The sequence below is a fragment of the Crocodylus porosus genome, unplaced genomic scaffold (assembly GCF_001723895.1).
Source record: "Crocodylus porosus isolate Cpor-Errol unplaced genomic scaffold, CroPor_comp1, whole genome shotgun sequence".
Taxonomy (NCBI): domain Eukaryota; kingdom Metazoa; phylum Chordata; order Crocodylia; family Crocodylidae; genus Crocodylus; species Crocodylus porosus.
This window is the reverse complement of record NW_017728950.1, coordinates 61,508,681-61,530,381: the sequence shown is the minus strand read 5'-3', so window position 1 is coordinate 61,530,381 and position 21,701 is coordinate 61,508,681. Positions and strand designations below refer to the sequence as shown.

At 41.6% G+C, this 21,701-nt stretch overlaps 1 protein-coding gene across 1 annotated transcript in view; it reads left to right on the top strand.

Annotated features, from left to right (window-relative positions):
- KANK1 (KN motif and ankyrin repeat domains 1) overlaps positions 1 to 21,701 on the top strand; it is a 124,907-nt gene that overhangs the window by 100,867 nt on the left and 2,339 nt on the right. The window contains exons 5-12 of the mRNA XM_019555043.1: positions 5,036 to 5,251; positions 7,500 to 7,608; positions 9,038 to 9,262; positions 12,228 to 12,315; positions 14,519 to 14,738; positions 18,159 to 18,301; positions 18,878 to 19,085; positions 20,846 to 20,851. Of these exons, the coding sequence (XP_019410588.1) occupies positions 5,036 to 5,251; positions 7,500 to 7,608; positions 9,038 to 9,262; positions 12,228 to 12,315; positions 14,519 to 14,738; positions 18,159 to 18,301; positions 18,878 to 19,085; positions 20,846 to 20,851 (1,215 nt within the window). The remainder of the gene's footprint in view (positions 1 to 5,035; positions 5,252 to 7,499; positions 7,609 to 9,037; positions 9,263 to 12,227; positions 12,316 to 14,518; positions 14,739 to 18,158; positions 18,302 to 18,877; positions 19,086 to 20,845; positions 20,852 to 21,701) is intronic.

Below are 21,701 nucleotides of genomic sequence, written 5' to 3'. Positions count from 1 at the left end.
GTTTCTGTCCTGGGCCACTGCAGGCATGTGGCTGCATTCCCAGTATCAGAAGTGAATGTCTGGTCATTTGCTTATCAGTTCAATCTATGCATCTTGGACTAAACTGTGAAGATTGAATTGATTCAGCCTTGGGCTTTTTGCTTGTCTGTACTTAGCCTAGCAATTACTTGATGTGATTAACTACTGGTCCCTAGCATTTGGAACCTCCTGTCAACTGTCACGAGTTCCCAAAATAATAATCCACCCTCATCATAACAGTCAATATGTCAAATACATTTCAGTGCCAGCAGCTGAAAAAATACAGTTAGCATTCTCTCTTGTTTTGTGGTCCCCTGGGCAGTATAACACCAGTGACCATGAGGTGAACCTACTATTGGTGTAATGGAGATGGATTCATGGTGCATATTCCAATAAAGCATCTTATAGCCGCTCTGTTTGGTTGACTACCTTAAATAAAACGAGAGGTGGCAAGAATGGATTTGCTACTTCACTGAGTTCATGGAAGGGCAGGAAAAATGTAGGCAGACAGAAACTTTCATTCAGGACAGTTTAGCACAGCTGCTGTTTGGCCAGCAGGTCCATCTGTTTTGGTTCTTTGTGGTGGTGCTGTTTCTGGACTGTGGGTTATGTACGTTGTCCATGGACAGCAATTATCAGGCCGTGGGAAGGAAGAGTATAATTTGGTTAATTCCACTCTAATGTTTGACCAGCATTTGGCAGAAACAACCTTTTCCACGGTCAGTTATTTTAACGCTTGAGTCTTTTATTCATGGTTAGGGTTGAATAGTGCTACAAGGCCCTTTAATCCAACGTGCCAGTTACTATAAGTGATACAGGCTTGTCAGAGCTGGTCTCTGAATATGACAGTGTAGACTGGCTTGTGAAAAGCAAGGGTTTGACAGGTGCTCAGGAGCAGCCAACTATCTGCAGTTGTAGTGACATTGGTCACAGCTGCCTGTCCCTGGAAGCACTCTGGCATTGTCGTCTGATGGACAACGTGAAAGTGATCAGAGAAGTGATCTGCCGAGAGAAGTTATTTACACGCATTTTGTTTTGGGGACAAGTCTGTCAATTTACCTGCATTTTTGGGGTGATTCTTGAAAGTGTTACCTGTTCACCCTTTGAACACTCGTTAACCTCTCTGAAGTTGAGGCTGACCAGGAATCTCTTGTCTGATAACATCCTGAGCACAGGGCAGTGAGGTGTGACTGCTTGTGGGTTAGGAGAATGGTTTCATTTTCATCGGTGCCCATGTGTAGGGGCAGGGAGAGAGATCCTAGTAGGAGAGAGGAAGGATCACCTTGCTGTCATTTAAGTTTCTGTTTTTGCAGCGTCCACAGTCTCCCTGTAACAGTCCTATGAGCTCTTTTCAAGTACCAGCAAACAACAAAGTACGTGTGATTTCTTACTGAGCCATGTATTCCAAAGTTAATTATGGTTGCAGATTTGTTTCAGTGTAGGACTGTGGGCTACAATGGATTGCGGAAAGACTTGCAAAGTATGTACCCAAGTGCTTTCTCATTTAGTCGATTTAAGAGACCAAATTTCTCTCCCGCTTCATACCAGACACCCTTATTTTTCCCGACCTGTCCTAGTCCTGCTGCTCTGGGGAGGGAGAAAACTGCCCCAAGGTTAGGCAACCTTTTCTCGTAGTAAGCCAGAATGACCCACCCTGACTCGATGGGTGCTAAAATACTGCTGCCACTGCCACTCATCATCCCCAGCAGCACAGAGAGAGAATTTGCAGCCAGCATCTCCTGCTTATTGAAGCCTCATATCCATGGGCTGAATCCAAGGTTACGTAAGTTAGGGAAGGCTGTAGGTTACCGACCCCTGATATTCAGCTGAGATGCTACAGCAATTTCTCCTTCTCCTCCTTAGTATCCCATCTTCTGTATATCATTGCAGTGAGGAGTAGAACCAGGGAACTGAGAGATGGAAGACACCAAAGGAGGAAATGGAAGCTGCATGCCATATATTGCACACCTTTTTGTAAAGGTAGCAGCACATTATGATCCAATGTGGTGTAGAGATTTCATCCTGATTATCTGCCTGCTCCAACCCTTGTACGAGCTCATTTCTATCACCACTCCTGTGGTGCATTGTCAGTTCACGGATTCAGGTTCCCCAGGTAGTAGTAGTAATAATAATTTATGAAAACAACCTGACATATCTGAGTAATTAAAATCAGAAGCAGCCATCCTATTTGTTACATTTTAGTGAGAATTTTCAGAATACTTACCTTTATTGAAGTGTGTTGTCTGGCACAGTGAACGAGAAGTACAGACATACCTGTTTCAGTGCCTGGTTCTAATTTCACCAAGGCTGTAAAATGAAACTTTGGGTAAGGGCAGACTTTAGCTTGGGTTGGCGTGTTTTTAAAGATGATGGTTTCACATGATGCAACCAGAACATTTTTAAGGATTAATTCTGTGTCTTGTGCAACGAGGTGGTTTAAATCCCCCTTCCCACATTCCCGTTAGCTTGCACTGCTATTTCTGTCTGACTGGCATCTGCTATGCACATGTTCATTATTTGTTGATATTAATCTGGCTCTGAAAAAGTCCACTGACTTGGGGAGAGTAGGAGGCTGTCACAGATGAGGAGCATTTAACTTCTCTTCATGATCTGAATGTTTGCTAGAAAAGTATTTCCTGGTGTTTATGGTATCCAGTGGCTTCCTTCTAGATAGAAACCCTGTATCACCTGATCTTGTGCTGTATTCCTTAACTCAGCAGACAGTTGCATTGTTGCCTAGTGCTCACAGCTCTGGTGAGCCACAGTGGAGTGAGTGCTGGCTAACTGTTTTGTTCATTGCTGCTGTTCTGAATTCTGTGGACAGCTTTGAAAATGTGACCGGTGTGAATTCAGTTTCGTTTTGCTGTAGCTTGGAAAAGTTCTGTGCAGCCGTGGAAGTTAACAGTAGAACTAGCTGCCAGAAAGGATGACTCAAAAATGGATGATGGAGGCCTGGTGACTGAGTGGGAACATGGGCAGAAAATGAAAATGGAAATTTTGCCATGAAGTGATGAGTGCTGGAAAATCAATGCTGCCTATTTGCAATTATAAGAAAGAAAAAGTAGAGGAATTATAAGAAAACCAAGAGAGATGCCTGCTTTATTTTTAAAAGCTGACTATTACTTTGATTAATTAGACTTTAATCATTTTAACGAGAGCAATTATTTAGAAGTCAATTGACAGTATGCTAAAGGCAGTAATGTGACATTTACAGCTACTGTTTAAATGCAGGGGTTGTGGCTATGTGAAGTTATGAAACTTGGGGCAGTGGAAAGACTGGAACCTTTACCCTGACTGGTTTATTAGTTGTTGAGCTAGTGAATGTCAGTTAATTATGTTTTTAAACTTTGACAATTACTTGACAGCAAAAATCCTTTATACTGAAGTAGAAACTGATTCAGGAGTTTTATGCCAGAGAGGTAACAACATGAATTTTAGTCTTTTTAAGACTTAAATCCATGCCCTCCTTTGACCTGCTGACCAAATTACTTAAATGGAGATGTACAGAATAAGTAAAGAACATATTTCAGAAGCAAAATATATTTTGATTATTGAGGCTTTAGCAAAGAAATAGCATGGTTCGTACTACCCTACTAATCCCCACCAAAAGTGAAGGCATATCAGATCAATTAACAGGTCCAGAGAAAAATGTAACTACTGGACATATGGTATAATCTGAATTAACTGTGAGGACTAGTTCACCAGAGCATAAAATGCTATTTTTAATTGCATTGTGCAGAAAATGGCTGCAAAATAATTTGGCAAGTGGGCGAGGGTGGGGTGAAAGAATTTGGCTGCATTATCTTGATAACCAAGGCAAATAGAGAACTGTCAGAATTACTGAAATGCTAAGGATTCCAAATTTTTTTCTTAGAAAATGTCAGGTATTTTCTATAATCACTTTCAGAGATGGGCTCCTTTAATTGAGAAGGAATCTACAGGATCTTTTGATGTCTGATGCCGATTGCTCTTGGGAAGGGGGTAGCTACAGTAGTTACTATTAGGCCTGTGCAAGAGGCTAGTATTCGCTTCAGATTAGTCTAATTCCAGGAACAGTGATTTGATTTGGTGATTCTAATCTGTCCCAAATCGATTCAGCCGAATCTGATTCGGAGATTAGGCCACCGCCGAATCTCTGAATTGAACAGGCCTTGGCACTTTTATTTATTTTATTCATTATTTTTAAAAAGAGCGCAGCATTCACTGGCTCCTGCCAGATGGGGGGGGTCAATCCCTGCTGCGCTGCGCTGTGCAGGGGGGCTCTGTCATGAGCCCCCAGAGGCCCTGACAGCTGCTGCAGCAGCTGGTGAGTGCAGAGCTTTTGTTTGTTTGTTTTTTTAAGTGTTGGAACAGTGGGGTGAGCGGGGGGTGCTCAGGGAGCCTGGGGGAGCATGCAAAGGATGGAGCCTGGTGGGGGTCCCTCCATGGTTCCCCTCCACCTTCTAACTCCCTTGCCCCCCCCCAGTCCCCTACTTACCGGCATGGAGCCCATGTCCAGCTCCCAGTGGCATTAAGTGGGGACTGGCCAGATCTCCAAATCTTCTCTGAATCTTTTCCGAATTGATTCGGAGGATTCAAATCGATTCAGACCTTTTAATTGGTCTCTCAATTCAGTTCTGATTTGGCCACCAAATCATGCCAATTCTCCTCCAAATCAAATCCGCAACTGAAGCTTTGCAGAGCCCTAGTTACTATCACAGATTTGGCAGGTGACAATAGTTAAGCTAAGAGAAATCCAGAGTTTATAGAAGGATAATGGTTGTAAACCCTCATCTGGATGAGGGCTCTCTATAGCCTCTGTCTTACCTATATTCATTCATATTAGATCGGACTGGCTGATTTTAGCCCTCTGAAAAGAATTAGACATATTTTTAAAATGGATTATCTTTATAACCAAATGATGTACGTGCTACTTACTTAGTGAAACTTTTCCCTATTGAATATATGATTGGTATTATGCAGTATTATTGGTTTGACTTCTAAGTATTAATAACAAATGCATCTTCTTCACTGACAGGTGCTCCTCTGGAGTACATCCCTCATGGTCAGCTTGCTAATGTATATTTAACTTCAAGCTCTCAAACACTGAAATTTGAACAAGATGTTGGGACCACCCAGGAAGAGAAGATTACTATGATAGACACAGGGCTGGGAAGAAGATCCTCATCTTCTGAGGATGGTGAAGTACCTCCACTTAATCTAACAGATGACCAGCTGGCCTCTGGCCTTTATGGTAATTATCTGTGCTGGCATACTATTGTTAGTCCTGATGGGATCTGAATAGGAAGTATGGTTGAACAGTAAACCACTAGGGCTGTGTGAAATTTCAGCAGCCATTTCATTTCAGAGGTATTTAGGGCCATGTCTTCACCCGAAACGCCGAATCCAAATTGAAACGGGAGACCTGAAACAAAATGGAAGGCTCCAAAATGTCTCGGAGAATTTGGGATTTTCGGAGCCCACCCTCTGCCCCCTCCCTCCTCTTAGTTTTTGTTTCCCTGCAAGCCCAGCTCTGAAACCCGTCACCCGCAACCCTTCTGCTTGGCACCTGCGTGGCAGCTGTTGCATCATATGGGTGCAGCGTGGCTTGGCAGGGCACTGCGCACTGTCTGAGAGCTGGGGTGGCTCCAGCAGTCACCCGAAGCCCAGCAGCATGCAGCCCCAGCTCCCAGACAGCCTGCAGCGCCCTGCCAAGCCATGCTGTACCTGCATGATGCGGGGGTGGGGGAGGGGATGGGTGATCCGGGGGTGGGGCAGGTGATCCATGCTGCATGAGGGAGCTCTGCCATGAGCTCCCAGAGGCCCCAATTGCCAGTACTGCTGCTGGTCAGCACAGGCCTTTTTTTTTAAAGCCCCCGCACTCACCAGCTGCAGAGAATGTGGATAGCAGTATGTCACCACTGCTGGCTGGGGCCAGGACCAACACCCGAGTCTGCTTGATGCAGTCCATGCCAAGCACCAGGAAAAACCCAGTGCTGGTGCTGGCCTTAGTCTGCAGCTTTGCCCTGACCCACTCCCTCCCTTGCCTCAGGGGCCTTGATCCATCCCCTCACGCCTCTTCCATTCCCTTCCACCACAACAGACTTACCAGCTGCACGAGCTGTATCAGAAATTGGTTAGGTATCAGTCAATATGCCTCCTTAAAAATCAGCTATTGGTATCAGCCCCCAAATCTCTATTGGTGCACCCCTACAAATAAGTTTCAGTGAAGGGAAAGAATGTTTTTTCCTGATAAGCTTTTTCCTGCTCCATCAATATTTAACCTTAAATGGCAGGTTACTGTGTTATATGAAATAGTTAATTACTGTTTGTTAATGGCTTAACAAACAAAATCTAATCAGATAATTGTAGCTTGTACATCACAACAAGCCATAAAACTTGTGTTTGGTGCATGCAGAGATCTTAATATGTAAAGTGTTTAAGTCAGCAGGTTAGTTTTAATACAGGAAATGTCCGCTATTTGTGGGTTTGGCATTCATGGTTTCAGATATTAGCAGTGCTGTGCCAACCCACGCTCTCTCCCCACTGGCAATGCAATGACACCATTACAGCACCGGCAGTGTCTGCGGGAGCTCCACACTTGCTGCCGGTGAGCTCCTACTGCCACCAGGGCACCCTTGCCCCTCCCCCCAGCTGCTGGGGGCACACTCTGTTCATGGCGTATTCACGGATTTCGCCATTCACAGGGATCTCTGGAACGTATCCCCCGCAAATGGTGAGGGTCTCCTGTATCCATTGAAATAAATTTATAAAATTTATTTCAGCCAATCTGCCCACTCTGTTCAATGAATATCTGTTGAGTGTATTTTCTGTGCATAGCAGTCATGCTGTGCCAGCAAATGGGAATGTCAGTGTCAGCACAGTAAGAAATTAGGGTTTTCCTGATGGACTAAACTAACCAGCTGCATTGCTCAGAAAACCAAGACAGGCAAGAAAAGCGTCTTGGTCCTAGGTTGCCATCAAGCAAACGGGGGACAGATTTAGGAGCATTTTATAGCATTGCAAAAGGTGGGGAGCTTTACCTTTTATGTTACCTACTCCATGGGAGCTGCTTCTGAGCATGCGCCTACCTTCTGCTAAATTACAGTGAAAGAGGGGTAGGTTAGGTTACCAGGGATACTATTTACTATAGGGTGTGGGAGTATGCATGAGCAGTTACTATAAAGCAGCTCATGTGCTGTAAAGTCCTACTTCTTTTATACCCTAAAGTCATCCGGGTACTTTATACCCTAAAGTACGTAATCTATTTGTGGAGCTGCTTTTCTAGGTAATTTTTTGTATTTCCAGTGTGTGCCCAACAGTAGTTTATTTGCAACTTACTTAATGTATCGGTGACTTTGTATATAGGAGGAATACAAATTCACCTTAAGTCTACAAGTGAAAAAGGGCAGTTCTTTTTAATGTGAACTAATATGAGCAGCTACACCCAGATGTAATTCAAAAATTGTACTGATGCATTCATTTAACACTCTCTTCAACAGTGTGTACAAACAGTGAAAGTACATTGAAATCCATCATGAAGAAAAGGGATGGGAAAAAAGATTCAAATGGCACAAAGAAGAACCTGCAATTTGTTGGTATAAATGGGGGGTAAGAGAAGCCTTGTCTTGGAAAATATCTAATTATTGAAGTAATCAAAACCTTTCTTTCCCTTCCCCAGAACAAAGCCAAAATGGATTTTTAGTTGGTATTAACAAGCGTGTGTGTGTGTCTGTGTGCTAATGAAAGTTTGTTTCATTTGGTCTGAAACTGAAGTGAAGGATAGAAAGCTCTTTCCAAACTTCAAGCAAGCAGTGGGAACATTTCTAAAGTCATTAGACTTTTTAAAAAGCAAATACAACTTTCATAGAGCATTTGCAGTCAAAATATAGTAGCATTGTACTTGGCACCTGCAATCACAAAAATTTAAATTGACCAGAAACTGATTTGTCTATTTTAATGGTCTAAAATAAGTTAAACTCTGAGTAAATAACTTAACTGTGAAAAACAAATTTTAAGTTTTAAAGTAATTCATCTGCCTTTTAAATATTATTTATTGGGGTTTTTCCCAAATGTTGCCTCAAATTATGAATGAACAAAGAACCTTTAATGAGGTAGCCATTTCAGTCTTTTTGTGTGTTTGGTTTTTGGGGGGTTTTTTAGAAGGCAGATTTACTTTCAGTTCTTTTCCCTACTTAATCAAGGCAAGCATTCAGCTTGAACCATAAACATTTTGCTTCACTGTCATGGCTAAGGCAGTATCTGAGGGGATAGGAACTCTTCAACATCTTCTCAGTATTGAACTTTTTTTTTTCTCTTTTTCCCCTTGTGTCCTTGTTTCCTCACAAATTGTATTGCAGTATAAATTGTGAGATTTGTGTATGCAGTGGTCAGATTATTACAGAGAGTAGAAGAATGAAGTGAAGAATTCACTCTTAAGTACTCTTTACCATTTTTTGATGGGGGGGAAATCCTTTCAAAGAGTTTGATTAGGTAAACTAACGGGCTGATCCATTCTGTCAAATTAAAAATTATTACCCAATAATCAGGTACAAAACTACTTATCACAGTTTGTATACTTTCAATTTTTCAAGTTACTGGGAATTTTGGCCAATTAAGACACCAAAATATGATTAAATGTTTGTTTGGTTTTTTTTACCTTTTAATGGCAGGGCCGTGATTCCAAGGAAAGTATCTATTCAGTCAGTTACATAAGCACGCTCTTAATGTTAAGCATGTAGTGTGCGTGTGTGTGTAAAATAGGAATGATTCTTACTTTTCAAAGTGTTTTGCAAGTATTTTTCCATCTTCACTAGAAATGGAAAATAACCCCTAAGGGACCTCAAGAGATCTAGTCCAACCCCCTGCTGTAGCCAGGGTCATCCCCATCCAAGTCATTTCTGATAAATGTTTGCACAACCTTCTCTCAGATGTTACAACCTCCAGATTAATCTGTTCTTGTGCTTAAGCACCCCTGTTAGAAGTATCACTGAATAAAATCTTTAATGGAACAATTTTACTAATCCTAATTGTCCTCTAGATATGAAACCACATCAAGTGATGAGTCTAGTTCAGAAGGGAGTTCTTCAGAATCTGATGATGAGTGTGAAGGCAGTGAGTATTCCCACAAAGAAGAAGGATCCAGCCTACCTAACATGGAAGAAGGGCATTCTAAGTTTAACATCGAAGATGGCTGTTCTGTCCAGGTAGAAGAGGAATCTCGGGTTCAGGAGAATGAGCCTGAAAAATTGGAAACCAGAGAGAGGTATCTTATTTCCTTATTGAATTGTTCTATACATTCTCCATGTAATCTATAGTAGGAAAATAAAGTTGCATGGAGTGGTTCTTTTAATTCTCTTTGCACACTTCGTTGCGTTTTAGAAAGCACAAAAACAGACTTGTGTGCTATCCACTTCTGTCACTGAATCACTAGAGAATGCCATTTATAAACTGTAATTTACACTCATTCAGTGTGTGCCTCATTGTGAAAGCTGATTATTCACTGTTCTTCTTTAAACTCTTTAAATGCTGTACTTTGTTAGTTGGATCCCCATATATAAACGCAATACTTCTCCCAAATTCATCTCCACACTCTTACTAAAAATGTAATTAAGCATGGTAATCTTCGCTGCCAGAAAAGAAGTAATGTTACAGTAAAATGAACTTTTGTGAACATTAGGAATATATTGGTGCTATCATTTCTAGCCACTTATATTATTTTACTAGCAAATTGCCCATCATGAATGACTGGGGGGGGTGAGGGCAGAGCATCAGCACCCTATGGTGCTGCTACCTCCACCCCCCCCCCACTCCATGTCCTCTCTCCCCTCCCCATGTCCAGCTCTGTAGGCCACCCCCCACTGCTCCTGGTGCAGCCCTGTGCACCCCTCCCCCCACTGCTCTACCCTGCTCTGTCGTTGGATCCCAGGAATGGGAGGAGGGGAGCTTGCATGGCTACTGACACCTATTGGCAAGCAACGTGCCCCCCCTCTCCTCCCTCCCCCCCACTGCCTCTCTCTTTGCCAGCTGTTGTCAGGGCCAGGCGGCATCAGGGAGGGAGCTGCCACCAGACACCTCCCACTTTTCCACTCCCCTCTCTTCCTCCCTTGCTCCCCTCTTCCTCGCTACCCCCTCACTCCTCCCCCCGATGGCTTTTGTTGGGGGCAGGGGTCGGGGAGGGATGTGGCGGCTCCCTCACCCTGTCTGTTGATTGGCTGCGAGGGCCCAGAGCATTACAGACAGGCAGACTAAGGCTTTTATTATATTACATTTTTTTTAAATGACTAAATACAATGATCTCATAAATGTGCTGGCCCCATGAACCAATTTGAAACTGTCAGCTGATAAAAAGCATTTAATAACCAGCATACTTGTAAAATTAAAAACAATTCTTAATGTAGTTCTTTAATGTAATAACTTTATAATGGATCTATATAAAATCTTTAATATAACAAATCTTTTAATAACCAACACATTAGACAAAAGACTGAACAAACTGATGTATCTTGTACCATGCCCTGCAGGGCAACAAACTACTTTTGTTGGAAAGAATGAGACTCAATACAGAACGTGTACCCTAGTCTTGAACTTTGGACTGACAGTAAAACCTCAGGCTCATATGCCAGGATGATAGCTAGAGGTGTAGTATGCTATATCGGGTGGGCCGTGTTCCATACCATGTAAATTAAATTTCCCTCATGCATAATAAAGGATACTACTAACAAGTTGCTATCCTAAAAGGTGATGGAGGGCCAAAGGTAGCATTTAAAGGCAATGCATACCCTTTTTGTACATGCCACACCATGCTGTGGTGCATGTTTACTGATACATGTGTTGCAAATGCTCTGAGAGTAAGAAAGGATATAATTATGAACTGCAGCAAAATGTATATTGAATGCACAGGGTTTACAATAACATTAGCTAAGAGTGCACTAATTAAATGATATAAGTGCTTAATACTTTGTATATAAGTAAAGGAGGAAAGGTAAGAGTTATTCATCTGTGGGTAGGTCATTAGCAATTAAAGTGTAATAATAAGTTCTATGTGCAATTATCCATATCAAATAAATGTGATTTAATCATTCATAAATAAGAGTTTATTAATATGCATTTGGGCACTTTTAAAATATTCTCTTTTTTATTTAGACTGCCTCACAGTTCAGCTAAACATTTTATAGATGAAACAAAAGTGACAGGTGTCTTAAAAAAAAAAAATTAGAATCAAATATAAACTTACGGCATCAAGGGCTGATAAAAAGTGAACAGGGAGGAAGGGATTACTATAGTGAAGTAGATGAGAGAAGCCTGTTATTACTGGGCTGGACTGTCTGGTTTGTGGATGCTATTCAGGTACAGGATACAAGTGGGCAACCAAAATGGATGTCGTTTTATAAATATATATAATCCGATTTACCATGAAATACTAATGCTACCAAAACTGCTGTCTTTGAAAAGCTGAAACGCCCAATGCAGTTATGACTCTTATCCTAGTGTTAGAGATTTTTCCCTTTAAATGGATACAGATCTCTCAGACCAGCCAAAAATATAGGCTACTTGCCACATGCTAGCATGTGTTCTGCTTCCCCTGTAACAGAGGCCATCTCAGACAGACGCATTTTAAATACAAATTGAAATCCATGTTTTTGAGATCTTTGGATTTCAACTTGTGTTTAAAATTTAGGGATGGTGTAAAAGAATGAGGAATGGAAGGGAAAGACTTAGAAAAGTTACAGGATTTTGGTGGGATTAAATGGTGAGCAAGATGAGAGAGAGATTTCTGGCATCTGGGGTACAATAAGACCTGGCTAGGAGCCACAGTTTATACCAATTCTCACTCATTAGTTTCTTTTCCTTTAAGGAAGCTAATGATTTCCCTTTTTAAATTTCTGTGCCATAACAATTATAGTACAGACTGTAATTTAGGTGGTACAGATTGTTAATATTAACAGATGGTTCATAATAGTTTTACACTGGTGGGCCTAGATCTTGCAAGTAAAATATTGCCCTATTTTAACAGTACATCTGGGGAAGCATATTTCTGTTCTGTGCTGCAGCCTGTTTTTTGGTTCATAATACAGGGAGTTTCACTAGTAGCAGCTGCCAGAACTTAGTAGTTGTGGCAGCGCAAGAGGCATTTGCACCTCTATGAAAGTGCAAAAGGTAGAGATGTTGCTATATTTTAACTAAAAGGAACTAATTTAAATATCCTTTATTTTGCTTTTGCTCTTCAGGTATGAATTGAGTGAAAAGATGTTGTCTGCATGTAATCTGTTCAAAAAGAACATAGACGACTCCAAGGCCATGGCCACCAAAGATATGGTAAGCCCAGACCAGTACCAAAAAAATTCCCTAACTGTTTTGGACTTATTTAACCTCTTCTAGCTTGAGCAAGATCCAAAAGGGTCATGTTTGGTTTATTGGGATTGTAACCAGAATAGTTGGGCAGGATGGTAGTCTTTCTGGTGTTTGCTTTGGAATATTATTTTTCAGACTCACGTCCAGAGACTTTTAGGCAACCCTCCCAAACTTCACTATTCTTGAAATATGCTCACCCAGAAGACATGCACAGAAAATTGTAGTTTCATTGCATCTGTGTGTTTCCCTTTATAGTTCAGTAAGTGTTGTGTTTTTTAAATGGAAGGCAAGCTTGGATATGAGTGTGTCTCAGGGTGGTGTACAAAGCTCATATGGGAAAATATAAGGTACGTTCCTTTTTATTACAGAAGTGCAGAGTATACTTTCATGTGGAATGTGCTCTGCCTCTTTCCAAACATAGAAATGTGTGGTATTTCCATCTTGTTCATTGTGCAGATATTCATCATGTTATACAAACCAATAGTTGGAGGCTGCTTTGATAATATTGATTTTTTTTAAAAAACTACCTGTCAGAAACTGCATGCATTTTGTCCTCCACGCACTTTGTGAGGACCTTCTGAAAGAAAATGAATGCAGATTAATGTATGTGCAACTCTTGAAATGAGAGGGGATGTGAGTACAGTAATCAAAGGCCTTACTCCCAGTAATGGTTAGCTGCAGCAGCTTCCTTTGATTTTTTTCAGGAGCTTCGTAACCCCACAGACTATAACTTAATCTATGTTTAATTGTGATTTTTGGGCCAGACTCTCTTGTTAACATAGGTATGAGATGCAGATTCTAGTCTTATATCGGTCCTACCCTCAGAGAGTATTTTCCCAATAATAAAACAAATGTTCAAGCTTCATGGAGTTAACTTTCAGAAATGCAATGATTGGTCACTTATTTTTGCCCAAAGTAATTTGAACTTGTAAAATTATGTACAAGCATATATAGGCTTTTGTAGCTGGGCAGTCCAGTCTACTCGACTCCAGTTCTCTTTTTCTCTGAGGTGGAAATGGACCTTGACCAAAATTTGTTTAAACATGATCACCTAAAGTTAGTCATCTGTGGGAGAAACCTGATGTTTCTTCAGTAGCTTGTATTTGCATCAGTGGGAGCTGCTTTTAGTAAGATGCCTGAAAACAAACTGTTGTGTCTAATATAGGCACCAACATATAAAATGCTTGGTTTCAATTCAGAATGAATTTGGTATTTTGTACCAAAATGTTGGTACATAATACTTTCTCACATCAAAATCTTTTGTAACTTTTTAAAAGGTACTCTGTGCTATGATTTGTTTCTCTCTGGCAGTACTTACAATGTGCTGGATGTTGTACTAACCACAAACAGGGCACAGTTCCTGATGCAGTTAACACCCTGTTTAATTTTGTGAGTGCTGACAATGTACTTCATGACATGAAGGAAAACATCCTTTCTCTTTTGAGAAATTTACAGTATCTGACCCTGATCCTGTAACAAGATCCCCTGACTCGGGCATTTGCAGCTGTGTAGCAGCCCCATTTATTTAAACTCTTGTGCAAAAGCAGCTCATAAGGCCTGCAGGGTTTCATGCAGCAGAAGAGCCTAAATGCATTTGGTAAATGCACTGCAGTATGTTCCTGGATTTCTTGATCAGAAAATGCCTCTGACCAATATTAAAGGGAGCAGGTGGATGAATACTGTGTTAGGATTTGAGTGGAGCAGTTCAAGGAAGCCACTGTACCTGAACCAGTTGGGTTCAGGCGCAGGGGTGGGGGACAACTAATAGTTTCCACTGCTGTCATTGTAGGAATCTTAATTTAAAGAAAAAGTAACATGTACATCTAGTTAAATATGAAAGGAAAATATTGCTATCCAAACTCTGCTTATGGCCACCAATACCTGACTGCCTGTGATGTCTGGTGCTAGCACGATGGTAAATTTAGTGCTGTCACAGATGCACCAGCAAATTTCCTGAAAATTAGGTGAATTAAATAAAACTCAGAAACCTGGATTTTTAAGGGAGATCAGGAAGGCAAGATTACATGTTTTCCTCGAGTTTTTTAGTTAAATACTTTCTACCCATGTCTGGCTTAAAAACGGCTTGGTGTCCTGCCCTGTCAATTTGTGGGAGAAAAACCCTTTAAACAGAACATCCATCTGTAAATCTTTGTTTTGTTTTTGACAGAGATTTTGTTTAAATACCATCCAACATGAATGGTTTCGTGTATCAAGTCAGAAGTTAGCTGTTCCTGAAATGGTTGGAGACTACATTGCTGCTTTTCGAGAGATTTCTTCCGCTGTTCTCAGACACATAATCAATATGGCAGATGGAAATGGGAACACAGCTCTCCATTACAGCGTGTCACACTCTAACTTTGAAATTGTAAAGCTGCTTTTGGATGCAAGTAGGTTGACTGTTTTAAGTATTCTTTGGTATTCCTTACAGGTAACATCGTGCCCAGCTGGTCCAGAGTTCTGGGATTGAAAGTCCTCCAGTAAAATGCATTTTTACTCTACTGTGTTAGGTCAGGAGTCAGCAACCAACGGCCAACAGGTCAAATTCAGCCCATGAAGATATTCTATCCAGCTTACCAAGCAGAGATGGCAACAGCAATCAGTGGCAAAAATCATGGTGGCTGGGTTGTAAGTAGTGACCTGGCTTAGACCACCCTGTGTTAATTCAGTCCACTGTTGCTAAAAGGCTGCCAATCCCTAGAAGGGCACAAAATAAGGGACTCCAGTCTTGCTTTGGGGGATGCTGGTTCTTAATAAAATTGTTAAAAATTTGGCAGTGTGTTCTTAAGGTTGGGGCAGGCAGTTAGAATTTAAGTTGTTGGATTACATTGCAGACCATGTAGCTAACTTAGTCACTTAGTGATTTGGGCCGTACCTTTAGATCAGCATGTAGTGGCTAACAGCAAATAGAGACTGAACAGTTCCTGCACCAGGCATGGAAAGACTCTCTTTGGACCTGAGCAGGGTGGGAATGCTCCTGGGCAAAGAGAGGTTGGTGGGGTCAGAGTATGTGAGGAGAGGGAGCACTGGTAAGAAAGAGATTTCAGTAACACCTGCCCCATACTGCTACTCAGCCTGCGGGCAGCACGGGTAATGTTTCTCTACATTAGACTAGGTCCCAGGTAGAATATGAATAGTGTCAGCAGAGTCTTGAAGTCCCCTTTGCTCCCTCCACTCCTTTTGGTCTAGCAGCTGTTTGGATTGGAGTGCACAGTGGGAGGTTTCAGGAACATTTTTTCAGTCACTGAAGTAGGTGAACACCCCCCCCCCCCTTTTTACCTTGGTGCTCAGCACCTTCCCCACCTTGGATCCATAGCATGGTTGGGGAAGGCAGAAGCAGCTCTGGAGCATCCCCCCCTCCCTCGGGACATCAGGAAAAACAGCAGCTGGAGGGGAAGCAATGTGCTTCTGAGCACCAAGGAGAAGGGAGGAGGGGATTTTTCACTTGCTTTAAGGACTATAAAAGGTCCCTAGAGGTTCTTTCGGTGCCTACACTGGTGTGGGAGAGGTGGGAGGGTGCAGGAAAGGAGGCTGGGAAGAAGGGAGCTAGACTGTTCTCAGTGGTGGGAGATGACTGAACAAAGACCAACGGTCTCAAGTTGCAGCAAGGGAAGTTTAGGTTAGATATTATGAAGAATTTTCTTACTAGGAGGGTAGTAAAACACTGGAACAGGTTACTCGGAGAGGTGGTGGAAGCTCCATCCTTGGAGGTTTTCAAAACCAGCTGGACAAAGCTTTGGCCGGAATGGTCCAGCTTGGGCAGGGCTTGGGCTCGATGACCTACCAAGGTCCCTTCCAACCCTGACTTTCTATTATTTTAAGCAGATGCAGTCACTCCTGCAGTACTGATTGCTTCTCCCATACCCCCTTCTGGAAAATCCTGGACCTGCCTCTGTATCAACAGTTAAGTGTAGTGACTAGAATTGGAAACCCCAGCCACCATGAGCAGTGCTGCATGAGCAGGAATCGTCTGTCATGTTAAACAAGTTTAAATAGATCTGAATGCAGTGTTAGGGATACAGCCTCTGAATTGGAACTTCCTAGACTTTAAATGCTAGAGGCAGCAAGCGACAGAAGAAGAATGGAAAAAGCCCTGGTCAGGCCCAGTTCATGCCCTCTTTCACCATCCACTCTTTGCCACTGTACAATACAGAAGACTGGGCAAGATAGACCGATGATCTGACCCAGTAAATGGCAGTTCTTATGACCCTTTTTTGATTATCTGAATGGTCATTACGTGCACAAAACAGTGAACGTTGACTCGGGCATGTGCAGTGGTACAAAATCCCCAGTTTGCAAGGACAGCATGAGTTCTCTTGGAGGTTGTGATTCAGAGAGAGAATGCATCTCCTCTTAGACATATTACTTATGAAGCAGATCAGTCAAATAGGAGTGGGTTTTTTGTTTGTTTTTTTTCTTCATCTGGCACTGGCAAGGTGTAACATGCATCACCTGTATCAAAAGGAAACTTAGAGGTGTAAAGTTCTTTCCTACTTTTTGAAAAACCTAAAATAAGTAGCTCTTCACTGGATCCTTTCAGCTGAATGCCCCATTGGTGACTTAGGAGAAGTTATGTTAACACCAGTGGGAAATGGGAAATAGATTCTGGATAGTAAGCTTGAGGTTCTGTAACAATTGTAGTTAGTTTAATTGGGTTTGTCTGTCTCCTGTTTTCTTTACCAGGCAGCTGTACATTGAAATGCATCACACTGATCCATGCTTGCTACCTCCCAAAAGGGAAGCAGTGTAGCTACCCTAATGCGTCACTGTGGGTGGGCTAATTGGCTCTGCCTCTCAGCGGCACTAATTAGCTCTGGTGCAACTCTGCCCAAACACAATGATGCTGCTTCAGCATATGCAGAGCAGCACAGCATATTCTGGTATTGTTTGGAACAGTGAATGAGAAGTACAGACATACCCATTCACTGCTTCTCTCCTCTGGGCTTGCATTTTCTCACGTGTTGTCGTCTGTCTCTTCCTTCTGCACTCGCATGGCTTATTTGCAAATGCCCTTTTTGTTTAGAAAAGCAGCATTGATAATGAACTTAAAGATGCTGCTGGAATTCCTTTTTGAGCAATACATCTGCAGGGAACTTAAACATCTAGATGCTACCGAGAGCTTTGTATAACCCCTCCCTCTGCTCTGCTGTGCTCCAGTTTTTTAATTAGACTGTGATGCGCACATCCAAAACTCCCTGGATGGTAAATTAGCAAGCCCTGCTGGAATCCCTCAGCATTTTAAGAATAGAAGACAGGCTGGCGTATTAAGTTGGAAAAAAAAGAATAGCTCTATTTAGTTCCTGGCACTTCCTCAGAGGACTTTTACTGTATTTGTTCTGAGAGGAATAGTTTTTCAGTGGAAACACCATTTAATTGGAGACCTTTTTCTAACACTCCAAAACATGCTGAAGTAGCACTTCTGAAGCTTTATAATGGTTAGTATCAATATGAGTAGCTACACAACACAGGATCTGGGGAAAGGGCAGCTCTTGTATCTAATATTTTGTGTAACATTTCAGATTAGTCCCTTTTCTAACATTAGCCAGATCTCAACAGTGACAAATAAATGGCTTTATTTCCTCTCTAAGGCTCGTAAGTCACACACACAAAATGAAAAAGAATGATCTTCCTTCTCTGGCTCAAGAGCACCAATTGTTTTTTATTTTTCCCTCAGCTTTTTCTTTTTGCAAATTACTTTAATTATGTGCAACTGCTAGGCCATTCTAATAACAGTTTATTCAGTTCATTAGTACAATTGCTGCTTTTTCGATTCCAGCTTTTTCCAGAGAAATTATCTCATTCCTCTGCAGATGTCTGCAACGTAAATCATCAGAACAAGGCTGGGTATACCCCCATCATGCTCGCTGCTCTTGCAGCTGTGGAAGCAGAGAAAGACATGAGAATAGTGGAAGAGCTTTTTGGCTGTGGAGATGTCAATGCTAAAGCCAGTCAGGTCAGTACTGTCACACTTGGATACCATTCAGACTCATTTGGCTTTGTACATTTCATATAAAGTTGCTTTTATTGAGGTTGGAGAGCAGATGCGACTTTCCATCACTGTGGAGTTTGCACTTGAGTATCGGCCAGTCACTGCCTTTTGACATCTGCATGTGGGTTTGGTTCCTGTTTACAAAGTGGAGCTGTAGGAAAAACATTCGTACGTTAAATGAGGACTTTTTTCAGTTGCCTCAGCTGCCCTTCTTTTTAAAATTTTGTGCACTGTGATGAAAACCCAAACTGAATTTGGGAAGGAATTATTTTTGTATAAGTCATCTATACTTATCACCTACTTGAAGTGAAATACTGTACTGTTCCAATGGATCTTCAGAGCTATCATGTAAAAAATTATTTTACGAACTTAAAATAGGATTTTTTTCTAAATACCAGTGTAAGAGAGAGATGTACATTTGTATATTCTGAGCCCTCAACTAGGTACTTTGTCATACAGTACAGGTAGCTCTTGTCCCAAAGAACCTAAAGTAAAACTGTGTACTTTCTCACTGACTTTTTTCTGCAATTTTCTGCACAGGCTGGCCAAACTGCACTGATGCTGGCAGTAAGTCATGGACGGATAGACATGGTTAAAGCTCTCTTGGCCTGCGGTGCAGATGTCAATATCCAAGATGATGAGGGCTCTACTGCCTTAATGTGTGCGAGTGAGCATGGGCATGTGGAGATAGTGAAACTCTTGCTGGCTCAGCCTGGCTGTAATGGCACCCTGGAGGACAATGTGAGTTGCCTTACCAGATGCTTGCTTTATTTTTTCATTAGATAATTTCTCGGTATCTTTAATGTTTCTTTTTCAAGTTGCAACTGAATGGAGATCTTCCTAACTGAATGTGTGGCTGATAGCCTGGAGCACATATGCATAACTGCTCAGTTCAGTCATAGTGCCTGCTATGACCTTCTGAACACCTTCAAAAGTCAGATTGTTCTTGTACAGATGCCATAGGAAACATAGATTTAGGTATGTTTGGGGAGTACAAGTTGGGGATCAAGGCAAATAGCATTAATATTCACATGCCATGTAACACCGTTTTTAAACCTTTTTAAGTTTTTTTTGAACCTTTGAACCTTTTTAAGTTTTTTGTGATACCACATCAAAAGTCCTCCTGAGCCTGATGACCAGTCTGGTGAGGGATGCCAGTCTCTTTAGTCTGTTGTACAAAAAGAAGTGATATATGTAATATCATGACCAGCTGGGTTGACTAAAGGCGGCCTTTGGCATGAGTTCGGAAGGAGGCTTAAATTCACACATTGAGCCTCAGCCTTTGCTACTGTCTCTTCCCCCTCATACCTCCCTTCTTCTCCCTTTCTCCACTTTCCTCATTTCTATATAATATTTTCTTTATGGGACTGTTATGTTGCTGCTAGACAAGCATGTAAATAGCAAGAGTGAGATTTTACATTTCTTGCATCAGTGGTTCTTAATCTTTTTGGACTTTTTTGGGGGGATGCCAGTTTGCCATCTCAGGCATTAAAAGATATTACAGATGATTGTTTATTGCTGAGGCAGTCTATATGCTCAACCAAGAATGACTGAGTAAAAATCAGTGTTACTTTCAGGTTTTTGATGACTCTGCATAACAGTTAACCTTTTTGTTCATTCACCTTCTTTATGAAAGTTAGCTGGCTTTACTGCCCCGAAGTTAGTCATAAATAATGGGTGATGTCATAAATATGTTCATGAAGTAAGAGTTTGATGCTAAAGACTAAAGCTTACTAGGATATTTTAGGGCCACTAGAAGGGCCAGGGTGCTAATTTTTAGCAGTCTATCAATATTCTGCAGAGAAAGTTGTTGCTAAAAACCTTTGTAGTGGCATGGTGGCTTTTGCTGCGTCAATACTACAGTGCCATTACTTAATCATGTACAGACACTGAAGCTGTCACATACACAAACACTGTATATATGTTAAGATTAAATTACCTCTGTTTTTTGATTTGAGGAAGTACCCCGCTCAGAGTGAAAAGTATGGTCACATTTTTAACTAAGGATTTCATTTCTTTAACTTTCCTTTTTAGTTTTGCAGAATTTAGTCTCAGCCTGCAGCTCATTGTTGGAATGAGCTCTGTAGTATTTATTTGTGCCATGTTTTGCTAATGATTCCAGAGCTTTTTCCCAAAGACTTTGCTTTTCTTGGTATTAATTATGATGCTTCCTGCCATCTTGTTAGTGCTGCAAGTTCAGCACAAATATCGCCACAGCTAAATACCACAGCTCCTGCCCATTTAATAGAATTAAAATTTTATAATCTTTCCCAATCGTCTCATAAGAAAACATTCTCAGGAAATGTCATAAATGTGTCCTGTGGAAAGACCTGAGCTGGCAGCTTCCTTTGGTTGGTCAATGCTGCTCTAATGCTAGTGCCTTTCTAGTTATTTTTAAGACCAGTCCTTCCCAAGATCTAAAATGAAGGGCAGTCACTGTGGCTGCATTCAAATAATCTGGGAGAATTCTCCCAGGTTTGTTCTCCTGGTGGAGAAACTAACCCAGAGCAACATGTACAGACTTGCTCTCACAAGAGAAACTCTCCTGGGAGTGATTTTAATCCTGGTTATGTCCATGTTATTTTTCTTCTAACATGGCAATTTTTACTCTGAGAGAAAAGGCCTGAATATCTATACACTTGTGGTGTCTCCTGGGAGAGCAGCAACTGTCCCAGGTCAAACTGAATGTCTCTCTGAAGCCCGTGAGCCATTTCTAATGCTGGTATTGCAATCAAAGTACACACACAGGGTTAGAAAGCACATAATGTACCAGTGGATCATGGAGACATCAGTGGATCTAGGATCATGTCATCTCACAGCTTGCAAGAATTCCTTGGCATGCAGATACTAGGGCTGAATAATGCCCACATGCTGCCTAGGGACACAGTGTTTCTAGCATCTAGGAAGGCAGGGTCAGAAAAAGGGACACTGTCTTCTGTCTCTACCTCATAGGCTTGCAGAAGGCATTATGGAGAGGGTATCAACCTTCTCCACAAAGCTTTTATCCAAGAGAGAGAGATTTGCAAATACTCTTTCTGTTGCACTCAGTTTTGATGCCCAAAGAACCTCAGACTGTAGGTTGTGTCTTTTCATGATTTTTCTAACCCCTTCTTTTGAGAGGATTAATCAAGTAGCTCTCACAGAAGCGAGTGGTGTTGGGAGAGGGACACAGATTGCAGGAGAAGTGTGCATCTAACTGTAATTCCCCCTTTAAGGAGAAGCCCTCCTTGCATTCTGTCAACCTTAATCCCCTGTGATTTTGAAAGAAATAAATAGCCCTTACACAAAATCTGCAAAGGACAATCAGTGATGCTTGTAGGCAGACCTTCAACCAGGATTGTTTGCAACTGGGAATGCAGCTGCT